This window comes from Aedes aegypti, chromosome 2 (genome assembly GCF_002204515.2).
Source record: "Aedes aegypti strain LVP_AGWG chromosome 2, AaegL5.0 Primary Assembly, whole genome shotgun sequence".
In the NCBI taxonomy this organism is placed as follows: Eukaryota; Metazoa; Arthropoda; class Insecta; order Diptera; family Culicidae; genus Aedes; species Aedes aegypti.
Genome location: NC_035108.1, coordinates 166,473,049 through 166,492,728, shown reverse-complemented (window position 1 = coordinate 166,492,728; position 19,680 = coordinate 166,473,049). Strand labels below are relative to the sequence as shown.

General features: G+C 36.5%; 1 protein-coding gene across 14 annotated transcripts in view; it reads left to right on the top strand.

The window, feature by feature from the left end:
• The window catches only part of LOC5564765 (titin), a 117,706-nt gene that overhangs the window by 22,961 nt on the left and 75,065 nt on the right, over positions 1–19,680 (top strand). For 13 of the 14 annotated variants that reach the window (XM_021843049.1, XM_021843050.1, XM_021843052.1 and 10 more), the window contains exons 3-4: positions 3,648–3,764; positions 7,533–7,672. In XM_021843049.1, the coding sequence (XP_021698741.1) occupies positions 3,648–3,764; positions 7,533–7,672 (257 nt within the window). The remainder of the gene's footprint in view (positions 1–3,647; positions 3,765–7,532; positions 7,673–19,680) is intronic. The other variant, XM_021843048.1, reaches the window with a different exon arrangement.

The window sequence follows — 19,680 nt, the reverse complement described above, 5'->3', positions numbered from 1 at the left end:
ATATTTGATAAACTTGATTATTTTCCGACTGCGGATGTTTCACACCAATTACCAACATTGATACAACTCATGGAATGTACAGAAGTTGCCGTAACGATTTGCTTTTGCGCTTTGTACACCTAAAGAAACTCAATTAGGTCTTCTCCTTTGCAGCGGTAATTGTATCTTTCTTATTCATTGGGTTTCGATGGAACTGTAATTGTACCTACGTACGCTGATACTCTTTGAACATACTCGCACAAGCTGGAGGTATCATCAAAGGTATCTCTGTAACTTTTCACCAGCTGTAATGATGAAATAGAAGAAAATGCTTCAAATTATGCCACAGGTGAATTTTTGAATTTATTTTTCCACGTTCTGTTAAAGAAGTTTGAAGACATTTGTTCCTTTAAGTTCAAGTTATAATTTATATTTGATAAACAATTAAAGTTTCTAATTGTCCATGACATTGAAACACGTCCCCGTTAAGAACTCTGCAAAACACGATTGTAAATTGCTGGCATTGTTATCACCTTTCATTAAGGCAGTGACTCCATAATTAGGGAGTAGTATATTTCTTTATTTATGGAAACTTTGGATGATATTACACGCAGCTCACCAGATCTCATTGAACAGAATCGCTCAAAATTAATCGACTTCACCATATTTTAGGTACTCAAATGCTCTTTTTCCAAACAAAATTCCCTAGTTGGGGGTCTGTATCTCATTTTCTGGTGGTCCTAATTGATTTGAATGACGATCTACAAATATCCAAAAATTTTGTCAGCAGCAAATCCGTTCCGTCACTACCATTAAAAAATCAAATGGTTGTTCAAAGACAAAAAAAGTAATTGCAAGTTTTTTTTTAAATTTAATCAAAAGACGGTATAATGTGGATGGTTTAAACCACTTTATTTCAGAAGTTACGTAAGTTTTCCGAATAAACCAACCTTTAACAGCTTACCGTTTGTAAATTAGAACCTCTCGATTACTTAGGGGCTGTCCATTAATTATGTAAGGGTTTATGGGGGGAGGGGGGGATTGAGATTTCTTTCGCGCCATACAACTTAATTCAAATTTTCATACAAAAAATCTTACCATGGGGGGAGGGGGGTTGAAAAACCCCGAAAATTGTCTTACGTAATTAATGGATCGCCCCTTACCTTTGTCTTTAAACAATCATGAAACCTGCAATGAAATGAATTCGTTTGCAGACATTTTAATATGAACATCATCATACTTAGACATTTTGAAGAAAAAACAGCATTTGATTATTAAAATTTGTAGCTGACTGCACAATGAAATTTTGGTAAATAGCTGGTTTAGGATTGCGTTCGTTGCTCTGGTATTGGTTTCTCAATAGTGTAGTTAAAATGTAACATGCATTTGTAAATTCAATCAATAATATAATTGTGAACAACTATGCAGTATAGTATAGCTAGTACGTTCAGTCAAACCCATCAAATATCCAATGATCCTCCGAAACTTTAAATATAGTTTATGATGATTGCGTCCAATACATATATGCCTCAAGAAGGGAACATGGTAGGGGAACATGGTCTAATTCGGATCTAGTAACAGTTTTTTGGTCATATCTTTTCTGCACGATGAACTGCATGAAAAGTTTAATATCCCGTGAAAGGCTGATTCAGCGCACACATTTTTCGCCCTGAGAGTTTCTTGATATCGCCTACCAGGACATGACTAGACATGTTTGAACAAAATTCTCCAGAAGGTCCGAATTGGACCAACACTGTTCCAATTCGGACCCACCATGTTCTAATTCGGATCACCCTATATTTTATCGTTTTATGCTATGGTAGTAATGAAATATAACTCCAAATTGTTTGGTATCGAAGGTTATTGAACTTCTTCTGCAAGCGCAAACATAAAAAATAAATTCAATGCATGACAAATTTCAATTTAATTCGAGTCTGAACTAGTTCAAGTGAAATGTGAATTTTATTCAAAAAAACATGAGTAAAATCCGAAGCTGATTCAAAGCTGGTTACAGTCAACTCTCCCTAACTCGATTTTCAAAGGACCATAGAGTATGGGAAATTTCGAGATAAAGAACACATATTTTAAAAACTTTTTAACTTTCTGTGATTTTGACAAAATACATTCAAAAAGGTCATTTTAACTTTGAATATAGTAAAATATTTTCACATTGATATTTTGCATATAAATATCGGGTTAAATTGGTGAACTTGTACGACACACTAAAACAGGCAGCATCGAAACTCAGGACATCAACTTGGAGAGGTATGGACTATGGGGTAAAACTATTCGTCTCTGGTCAAAGTACGCTAGATTAAAGGAACTGCGCATTCTATCGAGGCTGAGAACAAAAACACAGCAGGAAAGTTGACTGTATTATTCTCGGCATTCTTAAAAGTTTTGTTTATATCATTTTGTTAAACTATATTGGATACAGCTTGGCTATGGTATTGATGGAGATGCTTTTCAAACCTAGCTGATTTATTGATAGCTTTGGTTTTTAGTGATCTACCGTATTTCTTAGATTTTGGCGAAGACTTGTTTTTATTACAACAGAAGCAAAGCCACTATCGATCAATATAACAACTTCTGTGATTTTCTACCAAGCCGAGAAGACTTTTACAGGATGAAGCTCTTGGAATATACTGTGTACATGTTGAAAATCAAATGGTCCGTATTGAACCATGTCAAAAGGTCTGTATTGGACTGACACACATTTTGTGATGTTCGAACTAGTTGAGCACAAACAATGCATAGACATATATAAACCATATGGTCAGATGAAAACGTAGGTTTTGGGGATTCCATTATAAAATAACATTAAAGGATTGGATAATTATTGCCGCTTGCAGAAGCCTAGAAATAGTGCTAACAAACAGTACACTAGAGCACTTCAAAACTACAAACTAATATAAAAATCAAACGAAATAACTGAGAGGTGTCAACTTTATTGTGTTGGATCCAAGCCGGAAGGTGAGTAAAAAAACGGTACACACGATCTTCACAATAGCGCTAGTATTGAGAAATGCTTGATGGTCCAAATTAGAACAGGGTCCGAATTGGACCATGTTCCCCTACTATTTGTACGTTTCCGGAAAACTTTTCTATTTTCAAAAATAAACGCCGATTGTGGTCATTAGTACCCTGGTGGTTCAAAAATTCCGATATTCCTTGGGGTGCCCTAATTCACTATTCAAAATTTCATAAACAAAAATTGAATGATCTCGTGTAATATCATAATGGCATATCTGCAGTGATAGATTTCTCTTGATCGATTTTCTCTTTCGTTTATAACTTGGCCTGGCGAATGTTTTCGATTGTTATTCTTGTTTCAGCCGGAAGTTCTCATCGTCCTTCGTACTGCATTGTAAACCGTAACGAAAATCATTTGAATGTCACGTAACAATACAAAGAGAAAATCGATCATTGCAAATAAGTCCTCATGATACTCAATGCGAAATATAGATTATCCAAGTTTAGGTAATGAGAAGCATTTCTGAATATTTCACACACAAATATTATGTTAGAAAACTTGCTGAATTTAAGATAAATATTTCCGTCGTATTTACCAACATGAAAAGAAAAATTGTCGACCACCATTATGTTATGCTATTGTTCCCGGCTAATCATTCACATTATTGATTAAATTTTTGTTTTCTCGGCTACAGGTTGTTGCGATGTTGTGTTAGATCAGGAGGAAACTTTTGCCAACATGTCGATCAACGTTCCCAACCAGCAGAATCTTTTCCGCAAACGGAATATAGGACCCACAGTAGAAGACCACAGTAGGTGTCGGTTTGAATGCTTCGCGAAATGGCGACACTGTTTGACATTTTTGGGGATCTCCCTAGGCTTTTGCATTAACCCGTTTCGCTGAGTTTGTTTAGAGTTACGGTAGGAATGATAACGTTCTGCAAACCCTCCTCTGTCGTCCCCTTGATTGTAATGTAAACCCAATAAAACCAATGATATCTTATTTTTCTAACAATGGCTTTTGCTCAAATTCCAATTATACTAATGAACTTTACTTACGCTTATTTGTAATTGATCTTGCCAACGTAATTTGTAATGAAATGATATAAAAATATTTATTTTATTAAATTGTATTGATAACAACAAAAAACTCTGCAAGAGCCATGAACAATGAGAAAGAACAAATGAGGATAATAAATAAATAATTCAATATTGTAACAACTGTGACGCAACTACTCCATACTGATAGTATAATCTTAAGACCAAAAAAAAAACCTCGCGTTTAGTATCATAACAATTAGAGGTGGGAAAAACGACTTTTGAGAGTGATCGGATCCGACCCGAATCACACTTTAGTGAATCGGATCCTTTGAACGGTTCAGTGGCTCAGCGGCTCGTGAAGGAAGAGCGAACTGAACCGAGCAAACGGATCCAACGACTCGCGCACCATATGTTGTATGATCTTTTTTTTCACGATTCGGGGCTACGAAGCTGCTGATGTTTTCTTCGGTTTTCTGTGAGAAAAGTAAGGAGAGATATATTTTTTGCTTTTTTTCACGCACACGATGACATTTTCTTCCGAGGTTTTCTGTGAGTGCGAGTGCTTTGTAAATCTATTTTTCTTTCGTAGTCGCTAATTAGATCGAACACGAACACGATATTCGGCCAATTTCTCATACCTGAACCAAACGGAAGAAGCAAATCTATGTGCATTGCAATTCAAATGGGCACATTCTTACTTTATATTTCGTTTGCCTGTAATGGAAGTGGGCGGGGCGCTTTGTACACCTAAATGTCTATGCTGAGAATGAGGAGAGCAAGTTGTAGTTGCATGTGTGGCGTGGCGCGCAAAGCAAGACATAATAAAACGTCGAGAGACGAACAAAAGAGAATAGGAGAAAAGAATTAGTTCACTCTTCTTACGGGACACTTTTCATCTTATCCGTTGTGTGACTGCTGATCGAATGAATCGACTCTCTCCAAAAAAGAGCTACGGATCACTCGTTCTATTGAGTGATTCAGTTCTTCTGGGCGGCTCCGATTCGTTTTGCCCATCTCTAATAACAATGGCGTATCTGCAGTGTTCGATTTATCTTTATCGTTTTTCTCTTCCGATTGTTACGCGAATTTTTTTTTAGTGACAATTAACTACTCTTCTTTGGAATTGCTTTAACTATAATTTGAATCTCCAGAATTTCAATGCTTAAAATGTTCTTTCAGGAAATCCTTTTATAAAAATTTAGAAATTCTTTCAGGAACTCCTTCAAGAAGTTGTACAGGATTTTTGATAAAAATTGTATTTGTCGAAACTTGTGAAACCAAAGAAGCAATATGTCGACAAGTTCTCTTCGAAAAGATACATTTTTGTGTCCTTAGAGATATTTATCGATAAATAATGGTTTGTTCATTTGCTTTATTAATGACATTTTAATAGTTTCGGATCATTCGGGTAGAACACTAATTCAGTAAACGCATACAATACATACATAAACATACAATACAATAAATTATGTATTTTCCCCTTCCTTTCTACCTATCTAACCATTGAGTTACGTCACCTAGCTAAACATTGCCATCTAAGGAATAGTAAAACGACGAAGCACTAGATGAAGCCCTAAATTAATCTCTAAAATAGTTCTTACAGCTTCTTTGATGAATTCCTCCTTCAATAGTCCTGAGAGAATGGATTAGACTTTTACCTAGGGAATTTACAGAACTTAACCCCGGGCAAATCAATGCGATACGTATTGTAATAGAAACCTTGTAAAATTATTGTAATTAGTTTTGTAGGAATCCTTTGATAATCTTAACAATATGATTGTACATAATTGCAACAAATGTACATTTTGTAAAACATCCAAAAAGTGGAGTATTTGGAAGAATCTTTTAAATAGTTCTTGGGGAAATTCTCAGAAGTATTCCTGAACAAATTTTCTGATTACTCTGAAGTTGCATTTCATCAAGAAATACCAGTGTAAATATCCGGAAAGGGGATTTTTGGAGGGATCCTCGAAGGAGCTTATGGAGTTATTCGTGAATCCCAAACGAGTTTCTAAAAGAATTACTTGAGAAAATTACTAAAGATATCTATGATCAAGTTTGAGAACTTGGAGAAATAAAGAGAAGAATTTCCCGAAAGTACCACCTTAGTAGAATACATAAGTGAACCCAACAAACTTTCAATTAGATTCTTTGCCAGAACTCTTTATACAAATCTTGAAGAAAATCTTTGTGATTTGAAAAAGTTCTGGCAGCATTGGAAAGATGCAATTTCGAAAAAATAGTTAGCAGTATTGCAGACACCTCTTTGGAGAAATCCAAATCAAGCGTGTGCTAGAATAAGGGCGTAAGTTGCATGATTGATTTCTCTTCATCGATCCACTCTTCTGTGAATAAAGGTGACAAGATGCGAATTTGTTAGAAGAGAAGGATCGATGAAGATGAAGAGAAGATCGATGAAGAGAAATCGATCATGCGCTCAAAATACTCTAACAAATGAATGAATCCATGAAGCATCAAAATTTTGATTCTTAAGAACAACATGTAGAAGAATCCCAGGAGGAATTCCTGGGGATTATGTGGTTCAAATTCTTAAGTATTGTTTCAAGAACACCTGGATGAATTCGTTTTGAGATAACCTGGCAAATCCTTGGAATAAGCTTTTTGAGTTTAATAATCATTTTTTGGCAGATTCCTCTCAAGATGTATTGCGGACTATCGATAAAACGGTGAAGTCTGATTTAAAGTTGGACTCCAAGAATTGTCCAAAAGGCCAAGGAGGGGAGCATGCAACAGTTCTTTCTGCCTTCTGACCACGTCCATGGTTTCTTTTAGTTCTGATATAATGTTCAGAGCGTAAAATATTGTTGGATAAAATGGTAGTAAAAAAGGAAGATGAAGTCATTATCATCCTATCTGACACAGTGACCGACCTGAAATTTGGATATGCGGACATTTCCAAAAATTCCAAAAATCTTATAAAACTGGACATCTGGATGTACCTTTGTTATTCAAATTGAGTCTTGTAGCATTTTATATTTTTGTCTTATCGGTAATAAAAAAAACTGACATTAAAATTGGAAGCACTGAATGACATCTGCGCTTTCATACCAAATAAGAGCAGATTTCATCATACCAAAATTTATTTGTCATCGTAGTTGACTAAGCAGTAGCAAACGATGGCCATGACAAGCTTGTCTGCCTTAAATAATTCAACTTTGTTTCTGCCCTGCTGTTCCATTCACCACTGCAACGGATGAGATGTCATCCGTGAAGTCTTTTGTTTGTAAGCCGTGATCCATTCGGTATGTCCTAATATTGCATTATACAATTGGGGGTATTAGTGCAAAGTATTTAGTTACAGTGCTCTTTGAACATACTTACAAGTCGTTAAACATATTTCTTCCACTATATTTGACGTTGACACGTAATATGATTTTAAAAATCCAACTAATGAACTAATATCTGCTTGTTGATCCCTTATCGATTTTTGTTTATGCTGCAATGCCTTTCCCTTTATTTTGATATAATACCAGATTTCAAGTAAGCAATCTTTAATGGTGATATTTTATAAAATACAGGTATACGACAAGAGCGACCGCCGCACCTGAGACCAGAAACCATTCATCCTGCCATGCGGGAACGAGGCAGAGCGATACCCCACGTTGGCTCGACACATAGTGAGCGACCACAGTCACCACCCAGGATCGTCGAGGGCAGGGTAAGTGAACAGTTCCCTATGGTGTATTTATTAAGGATGTTTAGTCCATGATGCAGTTACGCTTGTGGTTTATGGTGCACTGGTATTAGAATGGTTATTTTGTTACTGTCAACTAGAACTAATGTATCGATAGGGAAGCTTTTGGAGGTCTAATTCGATTTTTCAAACGTTGAAGGGCATTGGTATTGGTGATGATCCTGCCTACGGCAGAAAATCCCTTCAATTGAAAGTAATTCAATTCAATTCAGCTAAACACCGTCTAACAAATAATAAATCTAGCCTTTTCTTCGCTTTATGGGAATATGTGTTGGATATTGGATCACATTCGTATGATATTCTGCTAAAATACCTAGAAAGTCACATTACTGTCCTCAGTAAATCTTGAATAACTCTGACGAAAAATCATGTTCCGAAAAATGATCCTGCGAAACATACAGTAACTGATTGGATACAGATAGCTTGGACCCCAAAAATATAAAAACTATAGATTTTATGAAATTTTGCTGAACTAGAAATATTTTTATTTAATTTGTTTACCGGCATATCGGTCTTTTTTGCTCGAAGTAAGAGGGAGCATGGAGAAGAAAGCAATGAATACTAGATGGATAGGTACCGTAAGGGAACGGCGAGAGAAATTGGCTGTCTTGGTAGTGTTATTCTAACAACACGCTAAGCCATTCCCATAGGGGACGTTAGCCATAAGGAAGGACGTTTCAAGTAATACTGTTCCATATGGTATGCCCTCCTCATCATCTAATCCAATTTCTCTCGCCGTTCCCTTACGGTACCTAGCCATGTATCAGGTATCAGGTATCAGAAGGCCGGCTCCAAAGGCACGTTCCCCTCCATTTGGGAGCCTATTTCATCATCTACCCGATGGGAGAGGAAAGGGAAGGGGAAGATGGGAGGAAATAGGAGGTGGGTCCCTTGAAGAGGGAAAATCGCATAAGCGAATTAAGAGCATGTAGCTCCATACCACAATGGTTCGAACAGCGACCTAAAAAGAGCGCTGCAAAACGCATGAGCGCAAAGAGAGCCTATAGCTCATTACCACAGCGGGTTAAGAATAACAGAAGGTCCTGAAGATTCAGGTTGAAATCAGTTTCACTTAATAAGTAATCGCAATTACGCGAGAACTTGACAGTACATATCAGGTGATAAGAAGTTCCATAATCGGAATCACAACTATCACACACAAATGTATCAACACACTGAATATTTGTCATGTGATAGTTGAGTCGGCAGTGGCCAGTTAAGGTTATAACCAAGCGACTGCAATTCTGCTTTGACAGATTTGTTAAATACTTAGCCACCTTTGGGGTGGCTCAGTAATGTACAGACGTCCACTCGTCCCGCGAAGGGAGTTGTGAGAAACATTTCCTATAAGCAAAGTGACAAGCAATTTTGAGATCACTCGAAGCAAGGACAATTGTGTCCCAATTCACCGGAAGTGGAAACATCCAAATCACTAGGATTTCCAATGGACGGAGAAAATCCATGAAAATTGGTCACAACCAATTCACAGTTTGTGGAGTATAAAATACGCAAAGTCTGCGAATTTACATTCTTATGTTCATATAGAGATGTAGGCGATTTCCTACAATAAGTAATCCAAGATTTGAACTACTTAAGCATTCCATCAGACTGGAGCTTCTCAAATTGATATCTGAGCTGCTCCAGATGATGTGATGAATATCAGCATCACTGCACACAATCAGCAGAAGGCTTTTTCATAGGCAGTGAACGACAACTCGTTTGAAATCATCCATTGGGGATGGTTCATCATGTGGTAAATACACCAAAAAACGAAAGACGTATAAATACGGAATTTTCCTATTGAGGTTTCCTATTGAGGTCACATACAGAAATATCAATTGTGACAGCACATACATCTCTGGTTGTTAACTCAGAAATGAGTGTAGCGACGTCAGCGCTATTTACGAGCACGCATGCACGAGGCATGGCACGGGAGTATGCCATTTCATTTTTCTGAAAGTAGCAAAAACTGGGTCCACTAGGTTACCTAGATAAAAGTTCACAAAAGTAAGGTTTTTGAACTAGCGCCACTTGAGCTGTACCATTTGCATGAGTCTACAAAGATTGATCGTTGCTGACATTTTATGCTGGAGATTGATCTAATTAAGCTATCCTAGTCGTAGCCACTACCCAAACTAGGCAGGATTAAGCTTTTCGCCATCTCAGAACGAAAAAGATCAGCAGCGAACAAAAACCAGATCGGTATCTTTTAAAAGTCGCCTAAGGCGAAAAGCACAGAATACGCTGCGTAAAACGCATAATGCGAAACCATGTAGGTGAAAATTTAAACTAAATTACAATGTATTAATAATCCCACCCTTATTTAGCCTCAGGCTTGAGACTGAAGAAGTGCAGCCGATTATCTCGGAGAAACACAAGGTCACCTGCACCATTGCTCCGGGTAGCACAGGAAGGGCATATTACTGTAGAGGGCACCCAGGAACTCCACAGGCTCCGTTTGCGGCTAGGTTTTATTTAGACCCCCCTAACCATTCATTCTTAGGCACGGTAAGCTTAAAGCGGTATGAATTAGGGGTCACCTGTGAGGTGGACTTTTACCACCGGAACAGGCAGTCCGTAGTGTTAATTCTTAGCCAGTTGAAACAACCGCTACCGACACTACGCGGCTATATAGGCTGATCGGGAAAAGGAAGTTAACATTGATGATTAACTCCTGACGTGCCCAAACAGCCAGTAACCTAGCCATGTAGTATTTATTCAATATTTGTTTGATATTACTCACGAAAATCGGACTTTTTTTTCGAAAATCTCAACCGGGCACCTCTAAACGTCATTTCTTAGAGTTCCTCTCATACAAAAGTTTGATTATAACATCTTTAGCTACCATTTTATGGTTTAGTTTCGGAGTTTTCTGACACAGTTAAATTTTGTAACACCCTGCTGCTCAGTTAAGGTTGTCAGGATATTGAATTTAGAAATATCCTGAAAAACACTCGTCGAATTAAATTCTATCGTTGGAATTAATCTAAGAACGGTGTTTAGCATAGAAGTTCCCAATGACAAAAAAAAACTTTTGAAAGTTTATTCTCTCAAGTCAGTCAAGTCAATTCAACAAAACTGTTATACTGCCCATGTTTGCATAGTGGTGGACCAAATGCATTTTTTCATTGAAATGCATTCTTTGCTTGATAATACACTCGTTGGAAAGCGATCAGCTTGTTTATGTTCTGAAAATTTGAATTATTAGAGGAAAACAGATGGGTATGAGCACATACACCAACTTATTCGAAGAAACAGCCGGTTTGAAGAATGTTTATTTGGATAGTTTAGCGTATAAACCAGATCATCCATATAATCGTTCATCAAACTCATTGTTTCTTCGGATAAAATGATGTATGCGTTTGTAGATGACAAAAATATGAAACAAATCAAAAAGTATCTCCCAGTTAACTTTCGAATTTCAATCTCTAGCAAGTGCACAGATAATTTGATCGAAATTATTGAACAAATCAAGAATGCAACTGGGAACACAAAAAAGCATTTTCCCAGCAATGATAGTGCTGGTGTTTACATCGACCATGCAAGTAAGGGCAGTATAGAATGCATTAAAAGGCGAATTGGTAGCTATGAAAGTATTTGGTTTCAAATGACGAAGAAAATGATGTTTCATACACTTACAAACATGCTCCAGCCAGGCGATCTTTCAAAAACAAAAAAAAAAATTGAATTCCAGTGTGAAAAAAGTTTTTGCGTTTCGTTGGTTATTAAATTTAAATATATTATAAGGCGTATACTCTTAATCATTCCAAAAATGAGCATTCAAATTTAAAACATTAAAAAAATGTTACCAATTTGTAATAATCTTTCCAATAAATTTAAAAAAGTGTAGTGACACGCATATTTTTTTTTTGGTGAAAATCGTTGATAGAATTAAGGAAATTCTTAAGTGATTTACAGTGCAAATGCCATTTTTCATTCTTTTATTGGTATCATTTCAAACATTCATTTATAATATCAAGGTGTTCTGTGTTAGGCGACATATGGGGAAATTTTTCATGTTTGCAAGCGTAAAGACAACATATCCAAACTTTTTTGCAATCAGCAATTTTTGAACGTGTGATCATTCTTGATGTAATCTATCAAAGCTTTGCTAAATCTCTTGGCGATTATCAGAGCAATTCCTATAAAACTCCCACAGCACGCTTTCTAGAAGTTCTTTGCTGAATTTTTATAGAAGTTCTTTGTTGAACCCACTTTTAATTCCTGAAAAATGATTTGATCGAATTCCTACTGGCATTTTGTGTCGTCATTCATACAAATATTTAGAGCAGATTTTGACGACCTTGTGAATTTTTTTTTGCTATGTTGTTCAAGATACGCCACCAAAAATCAAACATTTGCTGTGTAATGAAACTATTTCATGAAGCATCTTCAGTTTCTCCTGAAACAATTTACGATTTGCTGGGTCACTTCGATGCAAAGATAAAAAAATCTACACATATTCACAATTTTTTTGCTGTTCAACTATTTGTTATCTAGAAATTAGAACAACTTCACTGGATGTCTCTATATTGCCAAATTTGTTTAGTAAAATTGATTTAAAAAGGATATAAATATAAAGATAAAGAGATTTCTCTCCCAGAAATTCTTCCAACTGTTTTTCAAAGGATGCTTGGCAGACTTTCTCCTGAATTTGCTCCAGGAGATTCTTGAGAACTCCAAAGCAACTACCTTCAGAAATTTCATCAGGTATTATTTTGTTTATTTTTCTTTCAAAACTATCTTAGAATTTTTCCCAGATATATTTTCACTAATCCTTCAACCGAATTATTCTCCAGTTGTTACTCTAGGAAATCTTCCAAAAAATTTTCACAGAATTTCTTTCAAGAAATTAGTTTTTTTATGGAACTCTGCAAGAATTCCTCCTCATGTTTATGTGGATCTTTGAAGAATTCATCCACGTTTCCTCCCAGATATCCAAAATTTTTTGAGAAGCTCTTTCTATGAATTTTTCCAGCATTTCATTTTCTGCAGTTCCACCAAACAATTATTAAAAAGTTTCTCAAAAAATTGCCTTGCAATCTTTGAAGGTTTATTTAAGTTTTCTCTCTAGTTTATATATCTAGTATATCCATTTTAAAATAGTCACTTTGTTTTTATTCTGCTAAATTTTTTACCTTAAAACAGTACAAATTTTGGTTCAAGCCGCGGTTGGCAATATGGCCGATAATTGAATACACAGATTTTCGGTGCAAATATTTATTTATTTTGACGTCAGACATTTTGTAGACTATTCTAAATTACATTGTGTTCTTAATATCTATGTGTTTATATACTATAAATTTGTTGAGTATACTCGATTCATAATTCATTCCTCAGTTACTATTGTTTTGTTAGCTTAGCTTAGCTTAGCTTAGACTGACTACACATATCAATGGTTGCTATTCCGTGATTGACCGAAGTCAGTGAAAATGCACAAAGAATCAACTAGAAGATCGGCTGGGATTGGCCATAATCTTCTTCAGTGTGCATAATTCAGTGCCTCTATTTATACAGAGTCAATAACGGCGCCGGCCACGTCCTTGCAGTCAGGTGGGATTGAGGGAAGGAATGTAAGTGTGTAACCTTTGCTTTTTGGAGACCGTGTTTGCCTCTGCATCTCCACAAAGGTTACTGGGAGGGATGTTTGTTAATGGGGAGGATCGTTGGGTCATAGGATTCACTTTGATATGCGATTAGACCATGATAAACAATGATTTGTGAGATATATACATGCTTATACGTAAATATAATATTTTCATTTGATATGAACAATTTCTATGTAGAGGAAAATTATGCCGACACTTGAGGTGACGAACCATTCAAAGTTTGTTGAACAAATACCTAAATGTAACATTCCTACAGCTGTCAGGACGAAAGCATGTGTTATTATATTTTACTCATTTGAAAAGAAACAAAAAACTCGATTGGTTGGGACATCATAGAACACTCTTATTCTTATGCCGACACTTACAGTGGCGAACCATCCAAAGTTTGTTGAATAAAGTGAACCTTTCGCATGTCTACACTTGTAGTGTCGAACCATTCAAAGTTTTTTTAATTACAAAAATAAAGGTATATAAGAGGTGTTCTGAAAAAAAAAATGTTAAACATAAATAAACCATGAATCAGAGTTTGTGTCGACACTCACAGTGACGAACCATCCATAGTTTGTTGAAAAATCATATTTACATCCCACCATTGTAACGATTGAATGTGCAGTCATACATATTTTATAGATTAGAAATAGTAGCATGAAACGAGCTCACCAATTGATCCGTTATCCTTGCCTGAGCAGCCACAATCCACTTTCGGCTTCACTCGTTTGCTCGGCTATAAAAAAGCACTCAGGAAAAAAAAATATGCGCGCGACCCAAAAAGAATAAAAAAAAACTGTTCAGGCTTTCTTGACGCACTGCCCAGGAGCAAGCGTCAAGGTCGAAGGATCAAACAGAACTAACCGATCGCGGCACTTTTTCAGTTACTCCAACCGAACTCACCGATCACGCCACTTTTTCACTTACTAGACCAACGCGCGACATGTTTGATCCTGCCCTCGTCGCTCGCCCCGGCAAAAGCAAGTGTCAAGGTCGAAAGATCAAATAGAACTAACCGATCGCGGCACTTTTTCACTTTTTTCAACCGAACTCATCGATCACGCCACTTTTTCACTTACGAGACCGACGCGCGGCATGTTTGATCCTGCCCTCGTCGCTCGCCCCGGCAAAAGCAAGTGTCAAGGTCGAAAGATCAAACAGAACTACCTCAGTTACTATTGTTTTGTACATCAAAAAAGTATTTTTTTCAGTTTTGTTCGAGACATGTTAACATCAATCATTTCACAATGCTGATTATATATAGTCATCATCTGATTCAACGGACTAAATTAGTGTAATATTTCATCTTCACCGAACCGAAAATTTACAGAATTTTGTACTTTTTCCGCCTTTACACAACACTTGGTAAATATTTGAGAGTTCTGTTAAAAACATTTGTGTTTCACAGAAAAATCTGTAAAAGTGTATTTTACAGTGCAGAACTTATGATTTATTTTACCGAATTTTGTGTTTTATTCTAAGTGTGTACTACATCATTTTTTTTTTCAATTGTTCCTCCAATCATTCATACACAAATTTATATAGAGATTCTGTTCAATGCTTTTCAATAAATTACTTTAGAAAACCATGTGGAATATTACCATGAGATTATATTAACTTTTTTTTATTGTCTTAGCAAGTTATCTAGGAAATCTTCTAAAACTTCGTCAACAGTCCAGGAATTATTTCAGAGATTCTTGTTCATTAAGGATGACTTCAAAGCTTACACAAGTTTTATCAGAGGTTACTCTAGGATTTTCGTTAGTAAAACATCACGGGGATTTATTTATTAGACAAATTTCCTTGGCATTTCCTATGAGACAATCCTGGATGAATTCAAAAAAAAAAATCAAGGCTTACTTGAGAAAATCTCAAAGAACTGCTGAAGGATTTTCTCTAGAATAATATTTCTAAGAAGGAATCTCTGGAGCAATTGTTGAAGGAAATCCCAAAGCGAAATCTTATATAAATTCTTAACCAATATACCGGAAGCTTCATTTATTTACCACGAAAAAATATTCAAACCGCGATAACTTTTTTGTTTTTCAATATTTTTGCACCATTTTTTCACAAGCTTTCAAAAAACTCTTCTATTTTTAGAATCTGTGTCAATATTGACCATTGGTCATATGTTTTTGAAGATATTTAGTTGTTCCTTGGGGGACCGACATTCCCCATATAAAAATTCTTTGATCGCCATTTTGTTTTTAGTCAATTTATCAAAAAAAAAAAAAACTAAAATGTGGGTTATACAATGTCTAGTCATAAGAAGCTTCTCTGAAAAAATCATGGAACGACCAGATTCGTCCAACTCTACGGCGAACCCAGTATCCTAAAGGTATCCTAAAGGTGGTTAAAGCTGGAAGGATACGCTGGGCAGGGCATGTTGCTACAATGCCGGACAGCAGCCCTGTAAAGACGGGGTTCGCTATGCCCGTTCGGAACAAGAAGGCGTGAGGCGCAGCGAGCTAGGTGGATTGATCAGGTGCACCAGGACCTGGAGAGCGTGGGTCACATTCGAGGATGGAGAAAAGCGGCCATGAACCGAGTGAATTTGGCGAAACGTTGTTGGCGAGGTTTATCAAGCTAATTAATGTTAAACCAAATGAATAAATACGGCCAGATTGGTACCAGAAACAAAAATGTTCATTACTCCAAAACTGTTGTACCAATTTGCTCATTTTTTCACAGCCGACTCTCATTGAAGAATTGTTTCGAGAAACGAATGATCGAACATGGGAAAATTATGCGGCCTGAGATATTTACGTGGGTTATGCGAAAACATCGGTCCCCCAGAAATTTCCTAAACAAGGTGACCAATGATCAATATCGACACAGATTCTTTAAATAGAAGAGTTTTTTGAGGACTTGTGAAAACATGGTTCAAAAACGTCGAAATACTAAAAACAAATCACTGTTTGAATATTTTTGTGGTAAAAAAGTGAAGTTGCCGGTAGAGGGATTAAAGACAATTTTGTAGAAACTCCCTGGAAATTTCTGGAGAAGTTATTGATAGAATTTTAGAAGAAGCTTTGACCAGAAATCTTGGAGGATATCCCAGGGAAATAGATGGATAACATATTGGAGGACTTGGGACTTGAACTCCTTTAGAAACTTCCGGAGTAATATTTGAATTTTTAGGCAAATACCTAAATTAATTTCTGATGAAATTCCTAGAAAAGTCTCAGATCTTAGTGAAATGTCTGCTCCGATGCTATGAAGAATCAAACTCTTATTAGGTTTCGTTTTGTTTGCTTAGTTCCTATTTGGTCTTTTTTCCGCCTCTTTTGGGATCCTTTTACGTTCTATGGTCTCTTTTTCCTGGCAAGAGGTCTTTATTTTCCTATTTTTAGGGCACTCAATCGCTAACAGCTTTGAAAAGACGAAGAGTGTTAGAAGCTGAGCAGCGTCAGTGACAAAAAAACAAGTTTTGAAAACACTGCAGTTTTTTCGACAATTTTTCATTCTATACAAATTGTATGGGAGTCAAAAAGCCAGCCATCTAAGAATCAAGTTATTTTTCTGTTGAGCGGGAAAATCATCTAAAAATATCTCAAGTACGCTTTGAAATAGTAGAATTTCCTCAACTCAAAACCGACCAAAATGTAACTTACACCCCTTTGAGTTTAAGCCCCTTAAATATAGTAACTTTCAATTTCCAGTCCACAGTTAAAATTTTCGTAGCTTCACTGTGCACAACATATTTGTCAACGTTTGTCCTACCCACGGTTTCGAACGTGGACACGCCTCTGATAAGCATAATTATAATATACCAGATGGGGATGATTGTTGAGCAAGCGATCGTCAACTGAAAAATGAGAATTGTTGTAGATTCTTTCTGGGGAATTCCGGCTACAAAAAACGTTGCCGTTCATCTGCCTGGTACGAGCATGAAAGATTCGCTTCCAAGAATCCGTCATCTCTATCATCGTATCACCGAAACATCAAAAGCAGTTTTTCTGCTCAAAACTGAAATTTATTCGCTGAAAACATGATGAGAATAGTGTACAGTGAACACATATTTTTTATATCAAACTTTGTGAAATTTGAACGAAAATACTTTTTGTTCGTTTGATTTTTTAAAATTCTTGATGATGTATCATGCCCCTTCAAAACTTCCAAGCGCAGAAAGAATTCCAGGACAAGGGTACGGTGTGCACTGTTGCAAATGCCAATTCTTTCCCTCTTCACGAAGCATTTTTAACCCTCTAATACCCAAATTTTTATTTTCGATCTAAATATCATTTTTCGTTATCTAAAATCGTTCTAAACACGTTTTGGGCAATGATTTATTTTTATTCGCAAATGTATGAATTTTGGTTTTTGATTTTTATAATTTTTATTTTTGAACATCCCTATCCTTTTTTATTTTTTCTTGAAGCCTCTCCTGAGTACTGATTTTTGGCAATAATAAAAAATCATTTTTTTACGGTACTTTTGAAAATATTAATTTTTTAATATTTTTCTGAAGCATATTTTATTTTCCGTGTAACTAACGAAAAAACAGATTGGAAATTATTTCAATACCATCAGGCTCTTCTTCTGTGATAGGTTGATTGTAGAAAAATATTAGAGATACGATTTTTTATATTACACGTTAAATTAACCCCAGGTATTTGTAGGTTATATAAGAATACAATTTTTCAAACATTTTTCAAAAATACAAAAAAGTTTCAAAAGTCATAAAGAACTTCCCTAATATGCGTGTTATGAGCCAAGGCTTAAGCCAAAAATAAAATAATTTTCATTTTCGAGCTACAAAAAAATACACAAATTTGCAAAGTGTACCCCGTCTAAAGGCGGGTTGGGTATTAGAGGGTAAAGGTAACATACTCATATTCCTTATTGATGAGCTATCATGTTTTATTACTTAATTCAATTATCTTCCCAACTGGCAAGAGTAAATGGAACATTTCTGAGTGGTTGATATCTTTATAATTTGCGGAATAGCTAGCTAAATTACATTAATTATTACCAAAATAATATGTCAGGACCATAAATTGACCAATTTTTGTGCATCTCCTATCGCACCACATCCAATAAACATATAAAAACAGATCACGTAAACCTGCGTCATAAATGTGGCATTTCCACATGCACGTAACGTTGGCTTCTGCCGTGGTGCACATACAGCTTCAATTGCTCAAATTAGGAACACCAACAAGTGCAACAACGATTTTCTCGCATTGCAACCCTATCTCTTTCATCCTCGGTCGGATATAACGGATTTCCGCATGAAAACACATTCGGCTCTTGGCGCTTCAAAGATCGAGATATCAAACCTTCCACCTAGGGTAGAAGCACCGGTTTTGGCCAGCCTGAGGTCAGGTCAGGCCACGGTTTCCAAAATGGACATGGTGATTTGCTCTATAAAAAATTGTCTAATTCACTATGGTTAACACTATGGTGCTAACTATGTCCAAAAGCGGTGCTTCTACCCTAGTGAACAACTACTACCACCTTTACCATTTTAACAACGCGTCAGCTGTTGCCACTTTGCAGGGATCGCAATTTGGTCCCCCGAAAAATGAACAAAAATATTTCAGATATCTATTTTTACTTGCGAGTGGATGCGATAACCACGCGCTGCGTATTCACGATGATGTCACGGCCATGTCGCCGTTGTTGTGTTGCTTTCGCTTTCAGGCTCACATGCGTTGGTGACTATCGACATGATGTGGTCGCAGAATATTTACTGTCAAGTTATTTATCTCAGCCAACCGATAGAACGAGCCTTGACAGTGATCGTTTTGTTACAGATTGTATTGTGTAGAAGTAGAACCAGTACGATTAGTTGGCTAGCATTTTTAAAGTGCACTAATGAAAGTGCAGTTCGACCTTTTTTTAGCAGTATTTTTTTAAGATAGCGATATCGAATGTCTACCAAAGTTGAAAAATGTTGCATGTAGGGTACAACATAAGTTGGTAGATTACGAACCTTCGCAAAAAAAAAACGATCGTGAAAAGCGGTTGAAGTTTAACATTATTATGTAAACAATATTTGGCACATTTTTGTTTTTGCGGCCAAATCTTCATCGCCGATACACAAATGCTTCCTGTGAACGATTTTTTGGAGGACTCCAGGAGAAGCAACAGACTAAACAACGGACTTGCATGCGACGACTGATCAAACACACATACGCTCCTAAGCAAAATATCAAAGTACCAAGGAACGTGCGTAAGTGTCATAGCATCTGTTGCTGCCAACCCCCCGTCCTGTTGGATGGCGATACTGCTCCACGCCTCGTTGGTGACTAGTGAATCGAAAGAATGGCAGATGATCGACTTCTAGACATGTACCTACCGACAATGATGGAGGCAATGAAGTGCTAGGCTAATTTTAAACGCATTTGCACGAAACGTATATTTCGTTTT